The sequence below is a fragment of the Zophobas morio genome, unplaced genomic scaffold (genome assembly GCF_036711695.1).
Source record: "Zophobas morio isolate AGI-343-1 ecotype UQ-CSIRO unplaced genomic scaffold, CSIRO_AGI_Zmor_V1 ptg000024l, whole genome shotgun sequence".
In the NCBI taxonomy this organism is placed as follows: domain Eukaryota; kingdom Metazoa; phylum Arthropoda; class Insecta; order Coleoptera; family Tenebrionidae; genus Zophobas; species Zophobas morio.
In genome coordinates this window covers 12,710,292-12,729,541 of record NW_026972129.1, presented here as the reverse complement: position 1 = coordinate 12,729,541, position 19,250 = coordinate 12,710,292, and the positions used below count along the sequence as shown (strand labels likewise).

The 19,250-nt window shown below is 33.3% G+C and overlaps 6 protein-coding genes and 1 long non-coding RNA gene across 7 annotated transcripts; 4 read left to right on the top strand and 3 right to left on the bottom strand.

The window, feature by feature from the left end:
- The first annotated feature begins 843 nt into the window (after positions 1-843).
- Positions 844-2,841, top strand: LOC135134866 (Golgi pH regulator). Its single transcript, XM_064063736.1, has 8 exons — positions 844-1,082; positions 1,140-1,303; positions 1,352-1,458; positions 1,509-1,734; positions 1,785-1,975; positions 2,027-2,208; positions 2,256-2,441; positions 2,492-2,841. The coding sequence occupies exons 1-8, from the start codon at positions 1,041-1,043 to the stop codon at positions 2,756-2,758; spliced, it is 1,365 nt and encodes a 454-aa protein (XP_063919806.1). The 5' UTR covers positions 844-1,040; the 3' UTR covers positions 2,759-2,841.
- Positions 2,256-4,068, bottom strand: LOC135134867 (complement component 1 Q subcomponent-binding protein, mitochondrial). Its single transcript, XM_064063738.1, has 5 exons — positions 3,739-4,068; positions 3,537-3,687; positions 3,277-3,470; positions 3,135-3,223; positions 2,256-3,083 (listed from the first exon to the last, which is right to left on the bottom strand). Exons 1-5 carry the CDS (start codon positions 3,956-3,958, stop codon positions 2,934-2,936), a joined length of 804 nt encoding a protein of 267 aa, XP_063919808.1. The 5' UTR covers positions 3,959-4,068; the 3' UTR covers positions 2,256-2,933.
- Positions 4,069-4,299: 231 nt separating this feature from the next.
- Positions 4,300-6,674, top strand: Nop60b (Nucleolar protein at 60B). Its single transcript, XM_064063721.1, has 9 exons — positions 4,300-4,409; positions 4,583-4,731; positions 4,786-5,002; positions 5,057-5,311; positions 5,362-5,636; positions 5,690-6,033; positions 6,088-6,160; positions 6,212-6,361; positions 6,418-6,674. The coding sequence occupies exons 1-9, from the start codon at positions 4,397-4,399 to the stop codon at positions 6,487-6,489; spliced, it is 1,548 nt and encodes a 515-aa protein (XP_063919791.1). The 5' UTR covers positions 4,300-4,396; the 3' UTR covers positions 6,490-6,674.
- A 184-nt stretch (positions 6,675-6,858) lies between these two features.
- On the bottom strand, positions 6,859-7,563 carry LOC135134870 (TP53-regulated inhibitor of apoptosis 1-like). Its single transcript, XM_064063741.1, has 2 exons — positions 7,223-7,563; positions 6,859-7,173 (listed from the first exon to the last, which is right to left on the bottom strand). The coding sequence occupies exons 1-2, from the start codon at positions 7,367-7,369 to the stop codon at positions 7,078-7,080; spliced, it is 243 nt and encodes an 80-aa protein (XP_063919811.1). The 5' UTR covers positions 7,370-7,563; the 3' UTR covers positions 6,859-7,077.
- A 29-nt stretch (positions 7,564-7,592) lies between these two features.
- Positions 7,593-8,069, top strand: LOC135134869 (cytochrome c oxidase assembly protein COX19). Its single transcript, XM_064063740.1, has one exon. The coding sequence runs from the start codon at positions 7,720-7,722 to the stop codon at positions 7,963-7,965; it is 246 nt and encodes an 81-aa protein (XP_063919810.1). The 5' UTR covers positions 7,593-7,719; the 3' UTR covers positions 7,966-8,069.
- LOC135134868 (phosphopantothenoylcysteine decarboxylase) lies at positions 7,974-8,667 on the top strand. The gene is made up of 3 exons (XM_064063739.1): positions 7,974-8,069; positions 8,115-8,318; positions 8,371-8,667. Exons 1-3 carry the CDS (start codon positions 7,974-7,976, stop codon positions 8,623-8,625), a joined length of 555 nt encoding a protein of 184 aa, XP_063919809.1. The 3' UTR covers positions 8,626-8,667.
- On the bottom strand, positions 8,655-9,759 carry LOC135134871 (uncharacterized). The gene is made up of 3 exons (XR_010281400.1): positions 9,512-9,759; positions 9,004-9,422; positions 8,655-8,945 (listed from the first exon to the last, which is right to left on the bottom strand). It is a non-coding gene; the product is annotated as an uncharacterized LOC135134871 (long non-coding RNA).
- Positions 9,760-19,250: the final 9,491 nt, after the last annotated feature.

The following is a 19,250-nucleotide window of genomic DNA, read 5'->3' as shown; positions in this document are numbered from 1 at the left end:
AATAATCCGTGCGACTTGATCTGAAAAGAGATGCACTAGCCGGAGGCTAGCGGCCTGAAGCGGCACCACGATGAACATTTTAGCCAATGCAGTGCTGAATGACTATGCGTCAAGGTTGCGGTCTCAATAGTAAGATGCATTCTCGGCGGAGGCTAGCTTCTACGGCTGAAGCAAAACGCGGAGTGGTGTGAATTATGATTTAAGGGCGCAAATATAATTTTTTTCGATATTTTAACCTGATATATGATGAAAGTAAATTAAATCAAACAAAATATTCTGAATAGTAACAAATGTATAAAAATACAAATTCTTTCATCGAAAAAATTAGAGGAAGCTCAGCTCCAAAAAACAGAGGAGGCTCAGCCTCCCCTGCCTCCTCTGAGGAGCCGCCACTGTTATGAAGTCATTGTCGTAAACGCACTATATCTTTAGTCGAACCTTACCATCGAGGTAAAATGAGAAGAGGGACGATAGTAGAGAGTATTACACAATTGTATTGTTGGTTGCGTTTTGGATTTTTTAGGCGTGTAGCTTCTCGTGAAAAACCTGTATATATACAGTCAAAACCAGAAAAGCTTGCACGTCAATGTCATTCCACTGTTACAAAATGTCAAATACCTTGGGTATTGCAACTTTATTTTTGTCATTTTTGACACTGCGGGCATGCTGATTGCGGATACTCGATGCAACATTGCAACGTGATAAACTTTTCAAATTTCAAACGTCAAAATGACAATAAGAATACATCAAAATTTTCAAAAGGGTACAAGAATGACGTCCAAGATTTTTTGGCCGCGACTGTATACTCCATATGCAAAATAAATTACACTGGTTTAAAAAATGGACACTTTTGACTCGCTTTTTTATGTTCTGTGGACGTATCCGGATGTCAACCTGTGATGTCAACGTGTTCACACAGACACAACCGTAACCGGTTTCTGTCAGAACCTAACCTAAAAAGTGTAACATTTTTCTTATAATTAATGTGAACAAACAAAGCAATAATATAAAACTGATTAAAAAATATGTAAACCATAATAATGACGTTCCTACAAGACACCATAGTGGTGTTACTTTCCCAGGTTTTATTTTTCATATTTTTGTTTATTTAAGAAATCAATAAATCTGCAATTTTTAAGGTAACATTCTTTGTTGGGGCATGGATCTTTTTTGTAAAACAATTATTCAAAGATTATGAAGTGAGACATATTATGGTACAATTAATTTTTTCGATTACTTTGACTCTATCATGTACAATGTTTGAACTCATAATATTCGAAATATTAGAACTACTTGATGCAAGGTAACAAATATTTATGTTTTGACCTATATTGACACAGTTACATTTAAGCTCACGCTATTTCTACTGGTGCCTAATGCTGTATTTATTGTTGTTTGTGGTAATTGTATTAAACCCTTTTTATATTGCTTACTATTGTATTAGTAATATTTCATTTGGTAAGGTGATCCATTTGTACGTACAAATAATTTTCTAACACTAATTGCAGTTAAACCCGACTACATAAAACATTTAACCGTCTTAGTGTGGATCATTTTTATTGTGATATTTTGGAAATTTGGAGATCCATTCCCAATTTTGAGCCCAAAACAGGGTGTTTTATCCATGGAGCAGTTAGTTTCACGAATTGGTGTCATAGGGGTCACAGTAATGGCGCTACTATCTGGATTTGGTGCAGTCAACTATCCCTATACATCAATGGCCTATTTTATTCGGTAATTCACTCCAAATAAATAAATAATAATAATAATACAAAAAATTAAAGGGAAGTTTCCATCACAGACGTGATGAACATTGAGAAGAGATTGATGCAAGCAATGGATATGGTAGTCATGAAGAAAAAAAGAATCGCAATTGCAAAAAGACAATCTCTTGAAAAAATAAATGAAGGAATGCCTAGAAGATCTGGATTATGGAGTATGATCTATCCAGGAAGCAATAACAGAAACCAAGAAAGTAAAAGTTTTATTTTATTGTAAAAACCAAGAGCGAAGAAAGTTTTTTCAGATATATCACAGCTAAAATTAGAAATAGCAGGTTTGGAAGAGTTAAGTAGACAGCTTTTTCTTGAAGCGCATGAAAATCGCAATATGTTTGAAAGGATAGAATGGTCAAAAACATGGAAAGGAATATATTTTAATTTTTTGGGGTATATATTTTCAGTGTACTGCACATGGAAAATTTTTATTGTAAGAATTATGAGTCAAATTAACAGTAATGGGAAAAATGTTTTTAGTGTACCATTAATATAGTATTTGACAGAGTAGGAAAAAAAGACCCTGTAACTAGAGGCATAGAAATTGCAATTCACTGGATGGGTTTTAATTTTGATGTCAATTTTTGGTCTCAACAGGTATCTTTTTATTTGATAGGATGTATTGTTGTTACTTCCATAAGAGGATTATTATTGACTTTAACAAAGGTAAGGTTTTTTAATACTTGTTTGATGACGTTTTCAATGTGTTTTTTCAGTTTTTCAACAGAATGTCATCAAGTAAAAGTTCCAACATTATTGTACTGATTTTAGCCCAAATCATGGGAATGTATTTTGTTTCTTCTGTTCTTCTTATGAGGATGAATATGCCTCCACAATATAGGACAATAATAACCCAAGTTTTAGGAGATTTGCAATTTAATTTTTATCATCGTTGGTTCGATGTAATATTTTTAGTAAGTGCCTTGGGCAGTATCGTGACTCTGTATCTAGCTCATAAGCAACCTGTACATGAAAATCTTTGATTTTTTTTTAATTAATTTAAGCTTTGTATAAACTTAACCTTGTGATAAACTACTATAGAATATATGAAAGTTTTCCAAAATGATTCTGATGTTTTATAAATTTATGTAATGTTTATTATGAACCAAAAAAACTTAAATCTATGATACAATTACACTGTTGTACTTATCAAAATTCTTATTTTCCAGAAACAAATTTTGATAATCCTTCTAAAAGGCCAATGTATGCAGAATGTTCATATGACGTACTGAATTTGGATAATTTTTCAACAAATTCGTTTGAGACTCCTTTTTCTTCTAAGTAATTCAAAATCAGGTCATATAAGTACTGAAATAAAAATATTAATTCATGTTCGATATATCTATACTGCATACTTACAGTATCTATGCTTTCTCCTGACACTGCATAAATATTGTCATTCCAATCCCCATCGTAAATACTGATTTCATCCAATCCAAATATATCATCTAATAAAATAGAAAATAAGCAACAAAATTATTATTTTTTTATTTGACTTAACTGTAACCCTCCTGGCGTTCATCTGAGTCAACAAATGAGCATACAAGTTTCAGAGTAGTTTTTCCCCTTGATAACTCAATATCAAATGGTGGTTTCGATTTTAACTCCCCAACCTCTGGCTTGTCCATATTTGGATGTATTTCAGGTTCTGTATCCGTGTCAACAGTATGATTAACATTGAAAGTTATTTTGATTCTACAATAATTAAAAATTGGGGACACTAAACCACAGATCTATAGTCAAATTGATGAAAAAACTTACTTTTCATCATCACATACTTTCGAAAAAGTAACTTCAGCACCATCTAATTGAATCTTAAAACCATCCAGTTCAGCTGGCAAAGTATTTGACTGTCGAGCTTTTCTCTCTGCTAATATTTCTTCCGTGAGAAATTCTACAAGTTCTTTTTCGGCTAAAACAGAAACCTTTAAGTTTCAGTTTCTCATTTTCGCCAGTGTGTTACCTTTACTATGAACCTGTTGATATTTATTCATACAACCACAAGTACACAATTTGCTCAATTTATTTTCAGATTCGTTATTTCGAGGGTTGGTCATGTACCACAGATTGCGTGCTATTTGTCGCTGCTGAAGGGCGCCATTGGGAAACAATACTTTTTTCGTGGGATTTAAAAATGCTTTGCAGCTGCTGATTCTAAATGCACTCCTGAGCAGATTATTCATTTTAGTACTTAAATTTTATGGGAATAAACACTAATAGTAAGATTTACGGTACAGCTTCCCACACGTGTTTTACCACTTGATCGAAGCCAGTTAATTGACAGTTGACAAACCGGTAGTCACATATCCCTAAACAAATTAAACTTTACGAAACAAAAAGCACTAAATAAATAGGAATTTGGGCAATGATTAATGTATAAATTTGGCATTAAAAAAATATATCTTCAACGAATGTCCCACTAATGTAACTTACAAAATGCCAGTAATGTTTTAATTGTTGTGAAGTATTTAAAATAAAATGAAACTTTCATGTTGAGATGACGTGATCGCTTCTTCGCGTGTTGTCATTGGTCCATTGGCGGCGTCAATTTTGTTGTTAGTTGTCAAAAAGTTAACCTACAATCGGTGTCTCGAATGCACGTGCTTAAAAATTTGTGAGCGATGGCAGAATTTGGTAATTATTTGTAAATATTAGTATTTTAACATAAATAAAATCTGCAAAATTAGTTGAATGAGTATATTCGCTTAAAAGCTTCGGGTGGCCGTCATTTTGTAGAATCGCGCCGGCCGCTTCGCCATGGTTGCGTCGTTTTGTTTAACAACTGTTGAATGTTTTTATTGTTGCAGAAAGCGAAGCACCCGTCAAAGAAAAGAAGAAGAAAAAAAGTAAAGGTGAAAAAGATTTGGGGAATATACAAAAAGGCTCAGATTTCTCAGTGGAGCCTTCAACTTTGGTTGCAAAATTAGACAGTTCGAAGTGGCCTTTGTTGTTGAAGGTGAGCGTGAACTTCCAAGCTACGTTAAATACTAATGTTGTGTAAATATTTTAGTACTTTGATCGTTTAAATGTAAGAACTAATCATTATGTTCCGCTACCTTATGGTTCCTCACCGCTTCGAAGAGAAATTTCTGACTATGTAAAATCTGGATTTATTAATCTTGATAAACCTAGTAATCCAAGCAGTCATGAGGTGGTGGCTTGGATTAAAAGAATTTTAAAAGTTGAAAAAACTGGCCATTCTGGAACTCTAGATCCAAAAGTAACGGGTAATGTGTAGTTGGTTTTTATATGACTGGATGAAATTAACTTGGTAATTTTAGGTTGTTTAATTGTCTGCATAGAACGAGCCACTAGGCTTGTAAAATCGCAACAAGCAGCAGGCAAAGAATATGTCGCAGTGTTTAAACTGCATTCCAGTGTGGAAGGTGGGATTCCAAAAGTTGTGCAAGGATTGGAAAAATTAAGAGGTGCCTTATTTCAAAGGCCGCCGCTAATATCAGCAGTTAAAAGACAATTAAGAGTTAGAACTGTCTATGACAGTAAATTATTTCAGTATGATGAAAGTCGAAATATGGGTAAGTTGCTGAGAATGAACAAAACAATGTAATTAATTTTCACGATTTAGGTGTATTTTGGGTCAGTTGTGAAGCGGGTTCCTACATTCGTACAATGTGTGTTCATTTGGGTTTAGTTTTGGGAGTGGGGGGCCAAATGTTGGAACTCAGAAGGGTACGTTCAGGCATTCAATCAGAGAACGAACAGATGTCAACAATGCATGATGTAATGGACGCACAGTGGTTATATGAAAACCACAAAGATGAAAGTTACTTGCGCCGTGTGATTAAACCTTTAGAAGGTTTATTGGTCAAACACAAAAGGATAATTATGAAAGACAGTTCTGTAATATTTTTACCACTGTTTGTGTATTTTTTGTTCTATAATAGTTTTCATAGGTAAATGCTGTCTGTTATGGAGCAAAAATTCTTCTGCCTGGAATTTTAAGATACGAAGACAATATTGAACTTAATGAAGAGATTGTTATTGTGACTACAAAGGGAGAGGCCATAGCACTAGGAATCGCTTTAATGACTACAGCAACAATAGCCAGTTGTGATCATGGGGTGGTAGCAAAGATTAAAAGAGTCATCATGGAGAGAGACACATATCCTAGAAAATGGGGTCTGGGTCCTCGTTCAAGTCAAAAGAAAATACTTATCGCCAAAGGCCAGCTCGATAAGTATGGGAAACCTAACGAAAATACCCCGAAAGAATGGTTGAACAGTTATGTTGATTATTCGTAAGTCTCAGTGTACAATTCTATTTTGACGCTTAATATGTTTTACTATTTTAGAGTTAAAAAAGAAGACGATGTTAAGCAAGAAACAAAGAAAGAGGAACCTGAAGATGAAGAAAGTTCCAAGAAGGTAAAACAGAATATTGGTCTTGCAGTTAAAATTACACTATTTTATTTTTAGCGCAAACTAAGTGCTAGTGCCGATACTTCCATGCAGTCTGACACAAGTCCTAAGGAAAAAAAGAAAAAGAAAAAAAGGAAGACTGACGATGGCGAAAATGGTTCAGAAGAAGCTTCATCAGTGGCTGCAGAGCCTGCTGTGGTTGAAGGGGTATACACTAATTATTTTTTAAAGTTGGTTATATTTTTCTTGATTTTCAATTATAGGAAGAGAAAAAGAAAAAGAAGAAGAAGAAAAAGGATAAAAGTAAAGACAAAGAAGAGGAAGAGGCAGAATAATTTTGTTATATATTTTTTTTATTGTAACATTACAAGATTAATTACTATAGTGCATTATCACAGTCTTGAGAAACTAGGTTTTTTATGACTTTTTTACTAAGTCTACAATGTTCTAGTTCTTGGACTGTGTTAAAACTATTTTTTCTTAAAATTTACTTACATGAAGTAAATACATTTTTAGTGATGTGGTGACTTTGAATTGAGTTCCTGAGAATAAATAAGTGCAAAGTAAACTTGACGCAATTTAAATATAGGGATACAAAAGGCAAGCTATCTTGACTAATAATATATGATTTTTGTTTATACTTAATAATTCATTATTGACTTAGCTTTTTTACAAATCTTAATATCTAAAATTAAATATATAAACACTAATCTAACGTTTATTAAAATATACTATGTCAACATTATTACTATGCATTGTGAAGGTGAACAACTGATAAAACACAATACATTAATTCAGACATCAAACTGTGACTCGTCAGGCATTTGCTGCTTTATTTGGTGATGATTTTGACTGCTCATTATAGTGACTGCATCTGGAATTCTGTTTGAACACATCCATGAGCAAATCACAGATGTCCATGGTCAGCTAGGTTTCTGGGGCGGTTTTCTTTCCTGTTCTGTTCCTAGTAAATTTTTTTCAACTTCGTGAAAGTCTATTTGTTGGTCCTTCATTGCTCTCTTAAAAATTTTCATTAATATTTTCTACACATTCGAATATGGTACTTACTTTGACACACTCTTGGTAAACCTTAAAAAGCGGGGCACACATGGAATCATTTGTATGTCCCTTTAAAAAGTATTCTGAAAACCAGGTGTTAAAACATGCATCGTAGTCTCGTTTTAAGTCGTTGCAAGCTTCGCCAATACTGTTCATTGTTGGTTCGGTAGCTTATACAGAAGAACTAAGTACGGGTCTTAATTTTCTTCTAAGAAAAGCAAACAGTATTGTCTAAAACTCTACACTTGTTAAAATAACATTGCGCAAAATAATTTTGAGGTTAGGTCGATCGATTGCTTTAAATGACGTTGCGTTTTTACTGCTACGTTATAGTGTTGCGAGTGGTTACCATTACGTACAAATATAACGTAAGAACCACGTGATGTGTGATGTCATTTTTTTTTTAGAAATAACAACAGAGTTTTGTTTTTAGGTTAACTTATAAAATAGAAATTACGATCTCGTTTTTATTTGTATAGTCGGATTCGTCTATAACAAAACCGTTCATGTCGTCTATGACCTTTGGCCAAAAAACCTTCACTCCGACTCCTCCAGATAAAGGAAGTTTTCCGCTAGATCACGAAGGTATCTGTCGGAAATTAATGATTAAATATATGAAGTGCCTAAATGTAAATAACAACGACAATTCAGCGTGCAGAAGTGAAGCTCGTGAATACCTAGCTTGTCGTATGGACAATAATCTTATGGTGAAAGAAGACTGGAGAAAACTAGGTTTAGAGTCAGAGAATTAAGTGTTGAAATGGTGAACATTCTTGTGGGTTGTACTGGCAGTGTAGCCACAATAAAGTTACCCCTTTTAGTAAATGGTTTAATAGGTCTAAATCCGGAGATAAGAGTAAGTGTTTCATTTTAATAACAAAAATTAGTGACTGTGTCTTAGGTTCGTGTAGTAGTGACTGAACACTCTAGACATTTTTTTGAAGAAAACAACTTACCTGCTGATGTGGAAGTGTTTCATGATGCAGATGAGTGGGCGGTGTGGAATAAAAGAGGGGACCCAGTTCTACATATTGAATTAAGTAAATGGGCCGATATTTTTCTGATCGCTCCTTTGGATGCTAACACTTTGGCCAAAATTGCAAATGTATAGGGACCCATGTTCTTATAGTAGATATTTAAAGTAATATTATTTTTAGGGTTTGTGTGATAATCTTCTCACTTGTATAGTAAGAGCCTGGGATCTTAACAAAAAACTTTTCTTTTGTCCTGCTATGAACACTAAAATGTACCAACATCCAATAACAGCAACCCAAATCAACACTCTTGAGTCTTGGGGGTACAAAGAAGTTCCTGTTATCGAAAAAACTCTCATGTGTGGAGATACAGGTGCAGGAGCTATGGCTGAAGTTGATACCATTGTCAAGACTGTTCAAGATTTTGTAAAATTGTAGAATTGTTTTTCATGAAAATTATATAAAAATAATGCTAGCGTTTGTTTTTGTTTATTACAAAAGTCTAATAAGTATAACAATATTCATTATTAAATTAAATAATTGTAAAAAGTGTTGGGTATGTACATAATACTAATTTGCGAAAGCTGTAAATCATGATGCATCCAAGCGTTTTGTGGCTATTTTTAAGTTTTAGGTGGCAACATGCGCTTAAGTACCTTTATTCTTTTTTGATAAAGTGCCACTCTTTCATTCTGGCTCAAAAATAACTGTTCATCATCAGAGTCTAGCTCTACGTCTTCCTCGCCCTTTTTGTATCTCTGAAACAGAGTTCAATTGGTTCTATGACTGTGTTTTTAATACAAATTGAATTTATACCTCATATTTTTCAAGACGAAACTCTTCTTCGTTGTCCTTCCATTCCACAAGAAACTGATACATTTTAGTGATAGCTGTCAAAATATTTTCATCGTCGACAATGAAATATTGATCGTTAAATACGGGATATATTTTCCGATTGCAAGTAAGTGGAAACGAACTCCGTTTTACCCTCCAGTATTTGCCATTATATTTTAGTGAAATAAAAAATTTTACATTTTTGTTCACAAAAGCTGTAATTTTTGAAGGTTCAAACGAAAATTTAATTTTTAAGTGGCGAAATGTGTGAAATTTTATGCCCGGCAATTTAAATATTGGTAAATCTTCTTTTGCGTAATTCTCAAACAGTTTTCTTCTAGCCTGATCTTCTTCGGCAGCTCGGAGGGCACGAATTCTTTTTTCTTCGAGTAAAGCTTTTTCTAAAATACAAAAAAATAATAATAATAGTGCGCAGTAGTTACGGAATCGCCAAGGTCAAAAAGAAACAATGCCAATTTCAAGAACATACCAATTCTTTGATCTTCGCTGTACGTCGTCTCACAATACGACGATGAGTCACTATCCATTGGTGCATAAAAAGAAAACAATATTTGTATAGAACTAATACGGAATAAAAGACAACTTATGAGCGTTTTTTTGGCCTTCTGTAAATTGGTGGGAGTCAATGACGCGAAACATATTTCAATGTACATATTTTGTTTTTATAAATAACACATGATTTGTTTTACTCGGTGTTTTTGTATTGAACTTTTTTATTGTACTAAGAAGAAATTGGTCTAAAGAGTTTAGACAGTACTTCCCTCGCTGTCGGAAACTTGACGACTGCATGCCTATTGTGTTTTTTTTTCTCATTACATTTTTGTAGTGGGAATTTAAAAAAAAAATTATGATGACGTCATCAACATTTTTGCAAGGACACGTAAATCAGTTGGGATAGATGTAGTGTAATACTAAGAATAAAATTATTGTACGAGCCCTAACAACTAAATATTGGGACACAAACAAATTCTCAAAAAAATCCGGTACATATTTTTGATATCATTCAATTCGTTTGGACTAAATGCAAATTTTGCATGGGCATCTATTTTGGCAGAGAGTGAGGTATTTTGCAAATTAATAAATTTTCTTAGAGCGCAAACATTGTCACCTAAATAAAAAATGTGCAATTTTTGCTGACATTTAAATGTTGGGACACCCGAGAAAATTTGCTAAGTATACCATCGAAATACAAACGCAGTGGCTGGTAAATGCTGCCATTATTATAGGGATTGTAGCATTTCATACTAGTGTTGGTTTCACTTAGAAGAAAATAGTTAGTGGTGGGCTAATTTTAGTAAAATTTCTGAAAATAATAATTTCGCAGTACTGCATGGGAAAATCGATAAGACAAAGTGAAGATTTGTTCTAAATAGTTTAGTCGTCGATGGTAAACATCGTAAAATATTACGCAGACAGAGGTACCATAGGAATAAAAGATAAAATTCCTGGTAGGCCACCACTTGTGAAGCCCCGTGATCAACCACAACTAATGAAAATTTATAAAAGTGGACGACGGAGTGCTTCAAGAGAAATTACTACTTGCTGGAATAGCGATAACCAACTAAATGTTTCAAGACAATATTGTCGCGAATGGGTACACAAATCAGGCTTTGGTTTTTACATTGTAAATCTTAAATAAAGCTATCTTTGATTGACTTTATTATTTATTTATATTATGTTAGGCTAAAGTAAAACCACAACTAAAAACTGCCCATAAGAAAAATTGGTTAATATGACCAAAATAAAAATTGGAGAAAAGTAGTATATAACGCTGAGTCCAAATTTGATGTATGGGTGAGATAATAGTCGAAAAAGAGTTATTGAAATAAAAAAGGAATTTTAATATGGATTATCTTAAACAATCAGTCAAGTCTGCAAGCGGAAAAACGGTTTGGGGGTGCATGTCAATTAACGGAATTTAAAGACCAGTTAACAACGTTCATGGAAGGGAAAATACAAATTCAAACAAATGTCAAGAGACTTTGTAAAAAAATATTAACAACTTCTGAAGCAGTCTATCCTGTTGATATTTATATTTTTCAACAGGATGATGCTTCAAGTTACACACCTACAACACTTATTACAAAGAATAATAATATAAATGTTTGCCCTGACCATCGAATTGCCCAGATTCTAATCTAGTAGAAACGGTATGGCGTGAAATAAAAAAATATTTAGGAAATCATCCATAACAAGCGATTGTCAATCTTCAACACGAAATTTAGCGAGTCTAGGATACGGTAACAACTCCTGTGTATTGCAGAAAATTAGTTGAAAGTATGATGGCAAGAATTCCTGCAGTTATTAAGGCAAAAGGAGATATGACCAGTTACTGAATTTGCTGTGTCCCAATATTTATGTGTCACAAAATGTTACGTTGTTTTAGAGTTTTATGTCACTGTTTGAGTTAGAAATCAGTTTTTGTTGTGCTGTAAACATTAACAGTTTTGCAAAACGAATTAATTTTAAAATTTTAATTATCTAAAATAAATTACATTTTTGTTAAAAAGTTTGGTGATTTTTTTATAAAAATTTTTTGTTGTCCCAATATTTAGTTGTTAGGGCTCGTATTCCCAAATTTTCGGGAAAATGAATTGGGTCGTTTTGAATATTGCTTTCTTATAATCAATAAAATAACGAAACAATTTACTCAGGTATACGGCGCCGGCGTGTAATATCTAGAGAGCGGATTTCTGTCGGGCTAGGCAAGGCCAAACTCGGTACGGCTCGTACGGGATGCGAATTTATTGCGATTGCGGACTGCACTTCGTTTATTTGAGATTAGAATAAAGTTGTTTCGTTGCACTCTGCTGTTAATTCCCGTTCTCATTTACTTAGCTGTTTGATTAATAAATCGTTAATTATATTTATGGAATTAGCACCGATTAAACGTGACGTAGCCCGACAAAAATCCGCTGTCTGGTAATATGAAAGGCAACTGAAAATCGTTTATGTATAAACATTCTTAATTTAAGATGACAAGCGTAACAGCATACGTGAGAATCAAACAGAGAAACTGTAAACAAAACGACCATCGGTTTTATTGCTTCGACTTCCGCTTATTATATAAAACATTGGGTTTTATTTTAATTCTTGACGGTGAAATTCACAATTGGTTGATTATAAACATGTCTATTCCACATTCGCGGAACCAAGTGAGCGCATAAAACAAATGCAGGTCTGTAATGTTAAAGTCGATGTAAATAAGCGTGCTACCCTTATGTTTCAACCGAGTTTTTCCTTTAACAAATTTTGTGTCTACCAAATTGGGTTGGTTGGGGTGTAATACTAATAATAAGTGTTGCCTTTAATTTAATCAATAAAATAAATTGACTTCATTAATTTTTTTGAACCACCTCTTAAGAAAATCTAAAAAATATGAATGGAATGATATATCACAAGTACAAACTCATCATATTTTTTGCATTTTAGATAGGATTTATTCAGCAAAATTTAAGGGTGACGTCGTCAATTTTTTTAGGAGGGATGAACAAATACATTTTGAACAAAAGTTTACCATGCTTATAATAACTTTAAAATATTCCCAAGATTTCAAAGCATTCGGTTTTGTAATTCCTGATTAAATCGATAAAATAAATTCACGCCTTCATTAATTTTTTTGAGTCACCCTGCATATGCAAATCCAAAAATATGAATGGAATGATAATTCACAAGTACAGACTCATCATATTTTGTACATTTTAGATAGGATTTATTCAGCAAACTTTTGAGCTGACGTCATCAGTTTTTTGTAGAAGATAACCAAATATATTTTGACTAAAAATTTATTATGCTCTTTATAACCTTAAAACATCTGCAAGATTTCAAAGCATTCGGTTTTGTAGTTCCTGATTAAATCAATAAAATAAATTTACGCATTCATTAATTTTTTTGAGTCACCCTGTATATGCAAATCGAAAAAATTTGAATGGAATGATAAATCACAAGAAGAGACTCACCATATTTTGTACATTTTAGATAGGATTTATTCAGCAAAATTTTGTGGTGACGTCATAATTTTTTTAGGGGGGACGACCAAATACATTTTGATCAAAAATTTACCATGCTTATGATAATTTTAAAATATCTTCAAGATTTCGAAGCATTCGGTTTTGTAGTTCCTGAGTAAATCAGTAAAATAAATTTACGCTTTCATTTATTTTCTTGAATCACCCTGTATATGCAAATCCAAAAAATATGAATGGAGTGACAGATCACAAGTACAGACTGATCATATTTTGTACATTTTAGATATGATTTATTCGGCAAATTTTCGAGCTGACGTCATCAAGTTTTTGGAGGGGATAAGCAAATATATTTTGACTAAACATTTATTATGCTCTTTATAACCTTAAAACATCTGCAAGATGTCAGAGCATTCCGTTTTGTAGTTCCTGATTAAATCAATAAAATATATTTACGCATTCATTAATTTTTTTGAGTCACTCTGTATATGCAAATCCAAAAAATATGAATGGAATGATAAATGACAAGTACAGACTCATCATATTTTGTGCATTTTAGATATGATTTATTCGGCAAACTTTCGAGCTGACGTCATCAAGTTTTTGGAGGGGATAAGCAAATATATTTTGACTAAACATTTATTATGCTCTTTATGACCTTAAAACATCTGCAAGATTTCAGAGCATTCGGTTTTGTAGTTCCTGATTAAATCAATAAAATATATTTACGCATTCATTAATTTTTTTGAGTCACCCTGTATATGCAAATCCAAAAAATATGAATGGAGTGATAAATTACAAGTACAGACTCATCATATTTTTACAGTTTAGATAGGATTTATTCGGCAAACTTTCGAGCTGACGTCATCAATTTTTTGGAGGGGATAAGCAAATATATTTTGACTAAACATTTATTATGCTCTTTATAACCTTAAAACATCTGCAAGATTTCAAAGCATTCGGTTTTGTAGTTTCTGAGTAAATCAGTAAAATAAATTTACGCATTCATTAATTTTTTTGAGTCACCCTGTATATGCAAATCCAAAAAATATGAATGGAGTGATAGATCACAAGTACAGACTCATCATATTTTGTACATTTTAGATATGATTTATTCCACAAACTTTTGAGCTGACGTCATCAAGTTTTTGGAGGGGATAAGCAAATATTTTTTGACTAAAAATTTATTATGCTCTTTATAGCCTTAAAACATCTGCAACATTTCAAAGCATTCTGGTTAGCAGATTAAAAATTAAATTTCAAAATGTTGTTTTATAATTTTGATTTTTTTTCCAAAAATCTGGACGTTTCGGGTGAAAAGTCGATTCAGAGTTGTAAACTACATGTGTAGGACTATGTTATTTTATACAATTGAAAACCCATTTACTATGTACAATTTTGAAGTGACGTCATCGCATTAGTGGTGGGGATGATTAGACAAATTTTGGTTAGCGTTTTACCATCTACATGATATTCTTAATATAAGTACAAAATTTCACAACAATCGGTCGAGTACTTTCGGAGATTATCTGTCTAATAAAAATCCGGGACGGCAGACGGACAGACGGACGGACAGACGGACAGACGGACGGACAGACGGACAGACAGACGGAATTGGGAGACCTATTTCTTCGTCTTCTAGGGGTCATGAAAGATCGAGAAAACGTAAAAGTAGAGAGTCGGCCGACGGACTCGATTACAATACTTCCTTTGCTTACGCTCGGGAAGTAAAAAGGGAATAACGACCAACACCTCGCTTTATAACGACATTTTAGGGAGGACGCTCGTCCCTACTTTGAAAACTGCGCATCAGAAAAATTACTCATTTCGTATCGTAAAAAGAAAGTTTAATTTGATCGAGTTCGGTTATTTATTTTTATAGGAGCTAGGTAGCTGAGCAACTAATGCAAAAGTTTAAATAATTGCATTAAAAAATTAAAAGTGTAAAAAATATAAAAATTTAGACACAATTTAGACGGCCACATGCTAAATTCTCACGATCTCTTCTTTAAATTTTGACGGCCAATACCTATATGACCGTTGGAGTAATTTTTATTTATCGTTACTGAATACAGGAAGGAATATAATTATATTATGATCAAATAATAATTGTTCTTTTTTTTAAGTTAATCAAGATTGACCTATGTTAATTCCACACCATTCGTAGAAAGCAAATACCTTAATATTTTAGGTTTATGAATTTATATCGAACATTTAAAAAGTCTAATGTCTTCGGGCTTAAAAAATAAACAAATTATTTTGCTTACCCTATTTACTTGTATAACGCCAGCATTTTTTTCGAAATAACTTTTGTAAGTAACATCAGTCTTACATATATTATTTTGTTATTATTCACAACCCATTTTTATTTTTTATATCCTGGTCGACTGGCTACTATTTTTACGTTTTCTCGACATTTCGGGACCCCAAAGCACGACCAAACAAGTTTCCTGCTTACGAATTTTTATTAGACAGATAATCTTCGAAATTACTGGACCAATTATTGTTGTCAAATTTTATATGTGTATTAGGAATGTCGTGTAGATCGTAAAACGCTAACTAAAATTTGGATAAACATCTAAACACCCCATTAATAATGGGATAACGTTATCTCCAAAATTTACATTAGTAAATATTATTTCAATTTTATAAAATAAGATAATCCTTCACATGTGGTTTATGAATTCGTGTTCAGTTTTTACTCTAGACATCCAAATTTTTTGAAAAAAAAAATCGAAGTCGTATAACAACATATTTTGCAATTTAACTCTGAAACTGCAAAACCGAATGCTCTGAAATCTTGTAGAAAAACGTTTTAAGGTTATTGTAATCATGGTAAATCATTAATCAAAATTTATTCGTCTGTCCGTTTCCAAAACATTGTCGAATAAATTAATCCTCTCTGAACTATTCAAAATGTTATGAATGACTTTATAGCTATTGTATTGATTTAATTTGATTGAAAATTTGGGAATACAGTACAGCTATTATTTTATTAGCATTAAATTGCTTCTATCCAAACTGATATACGTGACCTTGCAAAAATGTTGATGACGTCATCACAACATTTTGTAATGGAAAAATTCACTTGAAACAAACGCGTAGCAGGTTTCTTTACATTTACTTTAAAATTTGCAAAATCAAATCTAATAATTTTTCGAAAAATCTGGATTTATTTGCCTTCGACCAATTTTGTGATATTACAATTCTGCGATATTATAATTTTTAATTTTTCGATTTTTCAAGTTTTCGTTTCCTCAATTTTTCAAGTTCTTGATTTTTATTTTTTTTCCCGATTTTATAATTACCATTTTCTCAATTTTATGTCACAATTTTTCGTTGTTCATTTCCTTTATTTTTTCAATGTTTTTTTCGATTTTATAATTTTTTGTTTATTCAATTTTGAAAACTTTCAATCTCTGATTTTTCAATTCCTCAATTATTCGATTTTCCATTAATTTTAATTTTCAATATTTCGATTTCACTTTCGTTCGATTTTTTTCAATTTTTCAAATTCCGGTTTTTAGATTTTTCAAAGTTTCCATTTTATATTTTTCGTTTTTCATTCCATTAAAAAAATGCAAATCGAAGAACTGAAGAAACGAAAATTGAATCGCTGAAAAATTAAAAATCGAGAAACGTGAAAATCGAAAAATTCGAAAAAAGAAAAAACGAATCGAAACGAAAAACGGGAAAACCCAAAAATTGTAAAATCGAAAGTCGAAAAACTAACATTGAAAGATCGAAAAATTGAAAAATTAAATATCGAAAAATCGAATAAATGAAAATGTTTTAAAATACATTAATTAAATTATAGAAAAATTCTAAAATCTTAAAATTGAAACAGTCGAAAATTTTTAAAAATTTGAAAATTATAATAATAATATAATAATGCAAATTTCCTAATAAATTGAAAGAGGGTTTGGAGATTCCCATCCATAAAGGGGGACAATTTGGGGAAATATCCAATTATAGACCCATGTCGCTTCTGCCAGCAAAATCAAAAATTTTTGAAAGATGTATGGCTTCACAAATTCAAATTCACTTTGAAAAAAATAATTTTTTCAGTGGCAGTCAGCATGGATTCCGCAAAAATCGCAATACAACTGGTGCAATTCTAAACTTATAACTGAAATATTAACAACTTTCCAAAAGACTGCATGTCGCACAGTTTACTGATCGATAAATTAAAGTTGTACAATTTTGCACCGAGCAGCATTGAGCTCATTGACTCGTATTTATCACACCGTTATCTGTCTACCAGGGTGAACAATGTGTTATCAACAAAAAGAAAAATTAACACTGAGGTACCGCAGGGATCAATATTAGGACCGTTATTATTCATTATATATATGTATAAACGATCTACCAGCGCAAGACAGTCTTTCCAGGTATACTCTTTATGCTGATGACAAGACAATATATCAAAGAAGTACAACACTTACCGAGTTATTAACTAGCATAGCAGAATCAAAAAATAAACTTACCGATTGGTTCTCTAAAAACAACTTGGTTTTATTAAATGAATCGAAGACAAACGATGTCATTGAAAAATTGCAAATCGAAAATTTGAAAAATTTCACATTGAAAAAAAAAAGATACAACCACAACATTGAAAAACCGAAAAAATTGAAAAAATTAAGAAAATGAAAAACCGAAACGAAAAACTGCAATTTGAAAAACTGAAAAATCGAAAAATTGCAAAATCTAAAAATAGGAACATCCAAAAGTTGGAAAATCGAAAAATTGAAATTCAAATTTAAAAATTACAGTCTACGACCATTCGAATAGTGTTACAGACAACACAATTATTAATTATTTTGTTTTACAAAAAAAAAATGAAAGGTGTGTAGGTTCAAATTGTTCAACACCATGAAAGTGATGAAGTTACCCCACGTTCTAAGATCGGCAGGATACATCTTTTGAAGGACTTCAGCGTCGTTGTTAGTAGATATAGGGAATAAGTTTGGATTGAACAAACACGAAAGATGGGGATCAGGAAATTAAGACTGGTAAGCGTTACCTCCATATGGTGGGCGTGAGAGGAACAGTACTAATACCGGTAGGACATAGCTTTATGGAACAAAGAAGCGAATTTATGTCAATTCCCACCTTTGCGTGGTACAGGTTGTTTTTACAAACGGGAGCTCTAATGTAGGCCGACGAAGCCTTCAGTTCCCTGCAAAAGGGTCCGGGGGTGAAGGAGTACGAGGGAGTCAGACGGTCGAGGGTGAGGAGATACCCGTATCTCTTTCGCCGCGACGAGTGTCTTTGGGAGAGCAGAAAGTTGAATACCACGTGAACTCCGTCGGTACCCGAACTACGGAGCCTTCTTGAATGGTCCGTGCCAGGTGTGGAGTGGGACGGACTGGTTATCGTGCCGATAGTGTCCTAAAGACCCAGTGTTTCGTTCGATGATGGATTTGAGTTAGCCTTATCCGCATGGGAGGCGAAAGGACAGTATAGAGCGCAACTTTATGGGGTAGTTGCCGCGAATATAAAACCTTTCAAGTCTTAGAGGCTAACAAATCTATCTGCTTGCAGGTCACGGGCCGCGAGGTTTACTAAATCTCGAAAGTGATGTACTGGCTCCGGTATACCAGTGACTGTAGAACTCGGGACCGCGATGCACCGCATCGTACGACTCCCATGGATAATTTCCGGATGAAACTGGAATATGGAAATGTAAAAACGTCTGACACGATGCACACTTGTGTTCTGGTGAAGGATCAGAAGCTATTTGGGTAGTATGCTGTCTAGAGGGAGTTAACTTAGCAGTTGTGGGGTTGGCTTCTCGCCGAGTTACCCGCTTGTATCACATAGGTACTTCAAAAGGTTTGCAGATTGCATCTAACAAGCTCACCGTCTATGGTACAGACTGGGTAGCGAGCACCGGGATGCCCAGAAAGTTCAGACAGCCATACTGTACTTTGGATTCTATTAAGACACGGAAACAAATGCCTACTTTCTATGAGATCTCAGAAACATGATATTATAAATACCAAAATTTTATTTCATTACAAAGCGAGATGTTAATATGTTACCTATGGTATAGTAAATCACTCTGTCGTGGGGACTGTAGAATTTAGAATACCTACGCAAAAGTCCTATAAGCGCTTCCAAAATTCTGTGGTGCGATCGATCTGCCGTACCCAGGTGACGAATGGCCTTACGCTAGTAACCCGCGAATGGTGATCTTAGGATAGCAAGGGGCGCTCAAGCCAGCAGGACCCTTCACGTGTT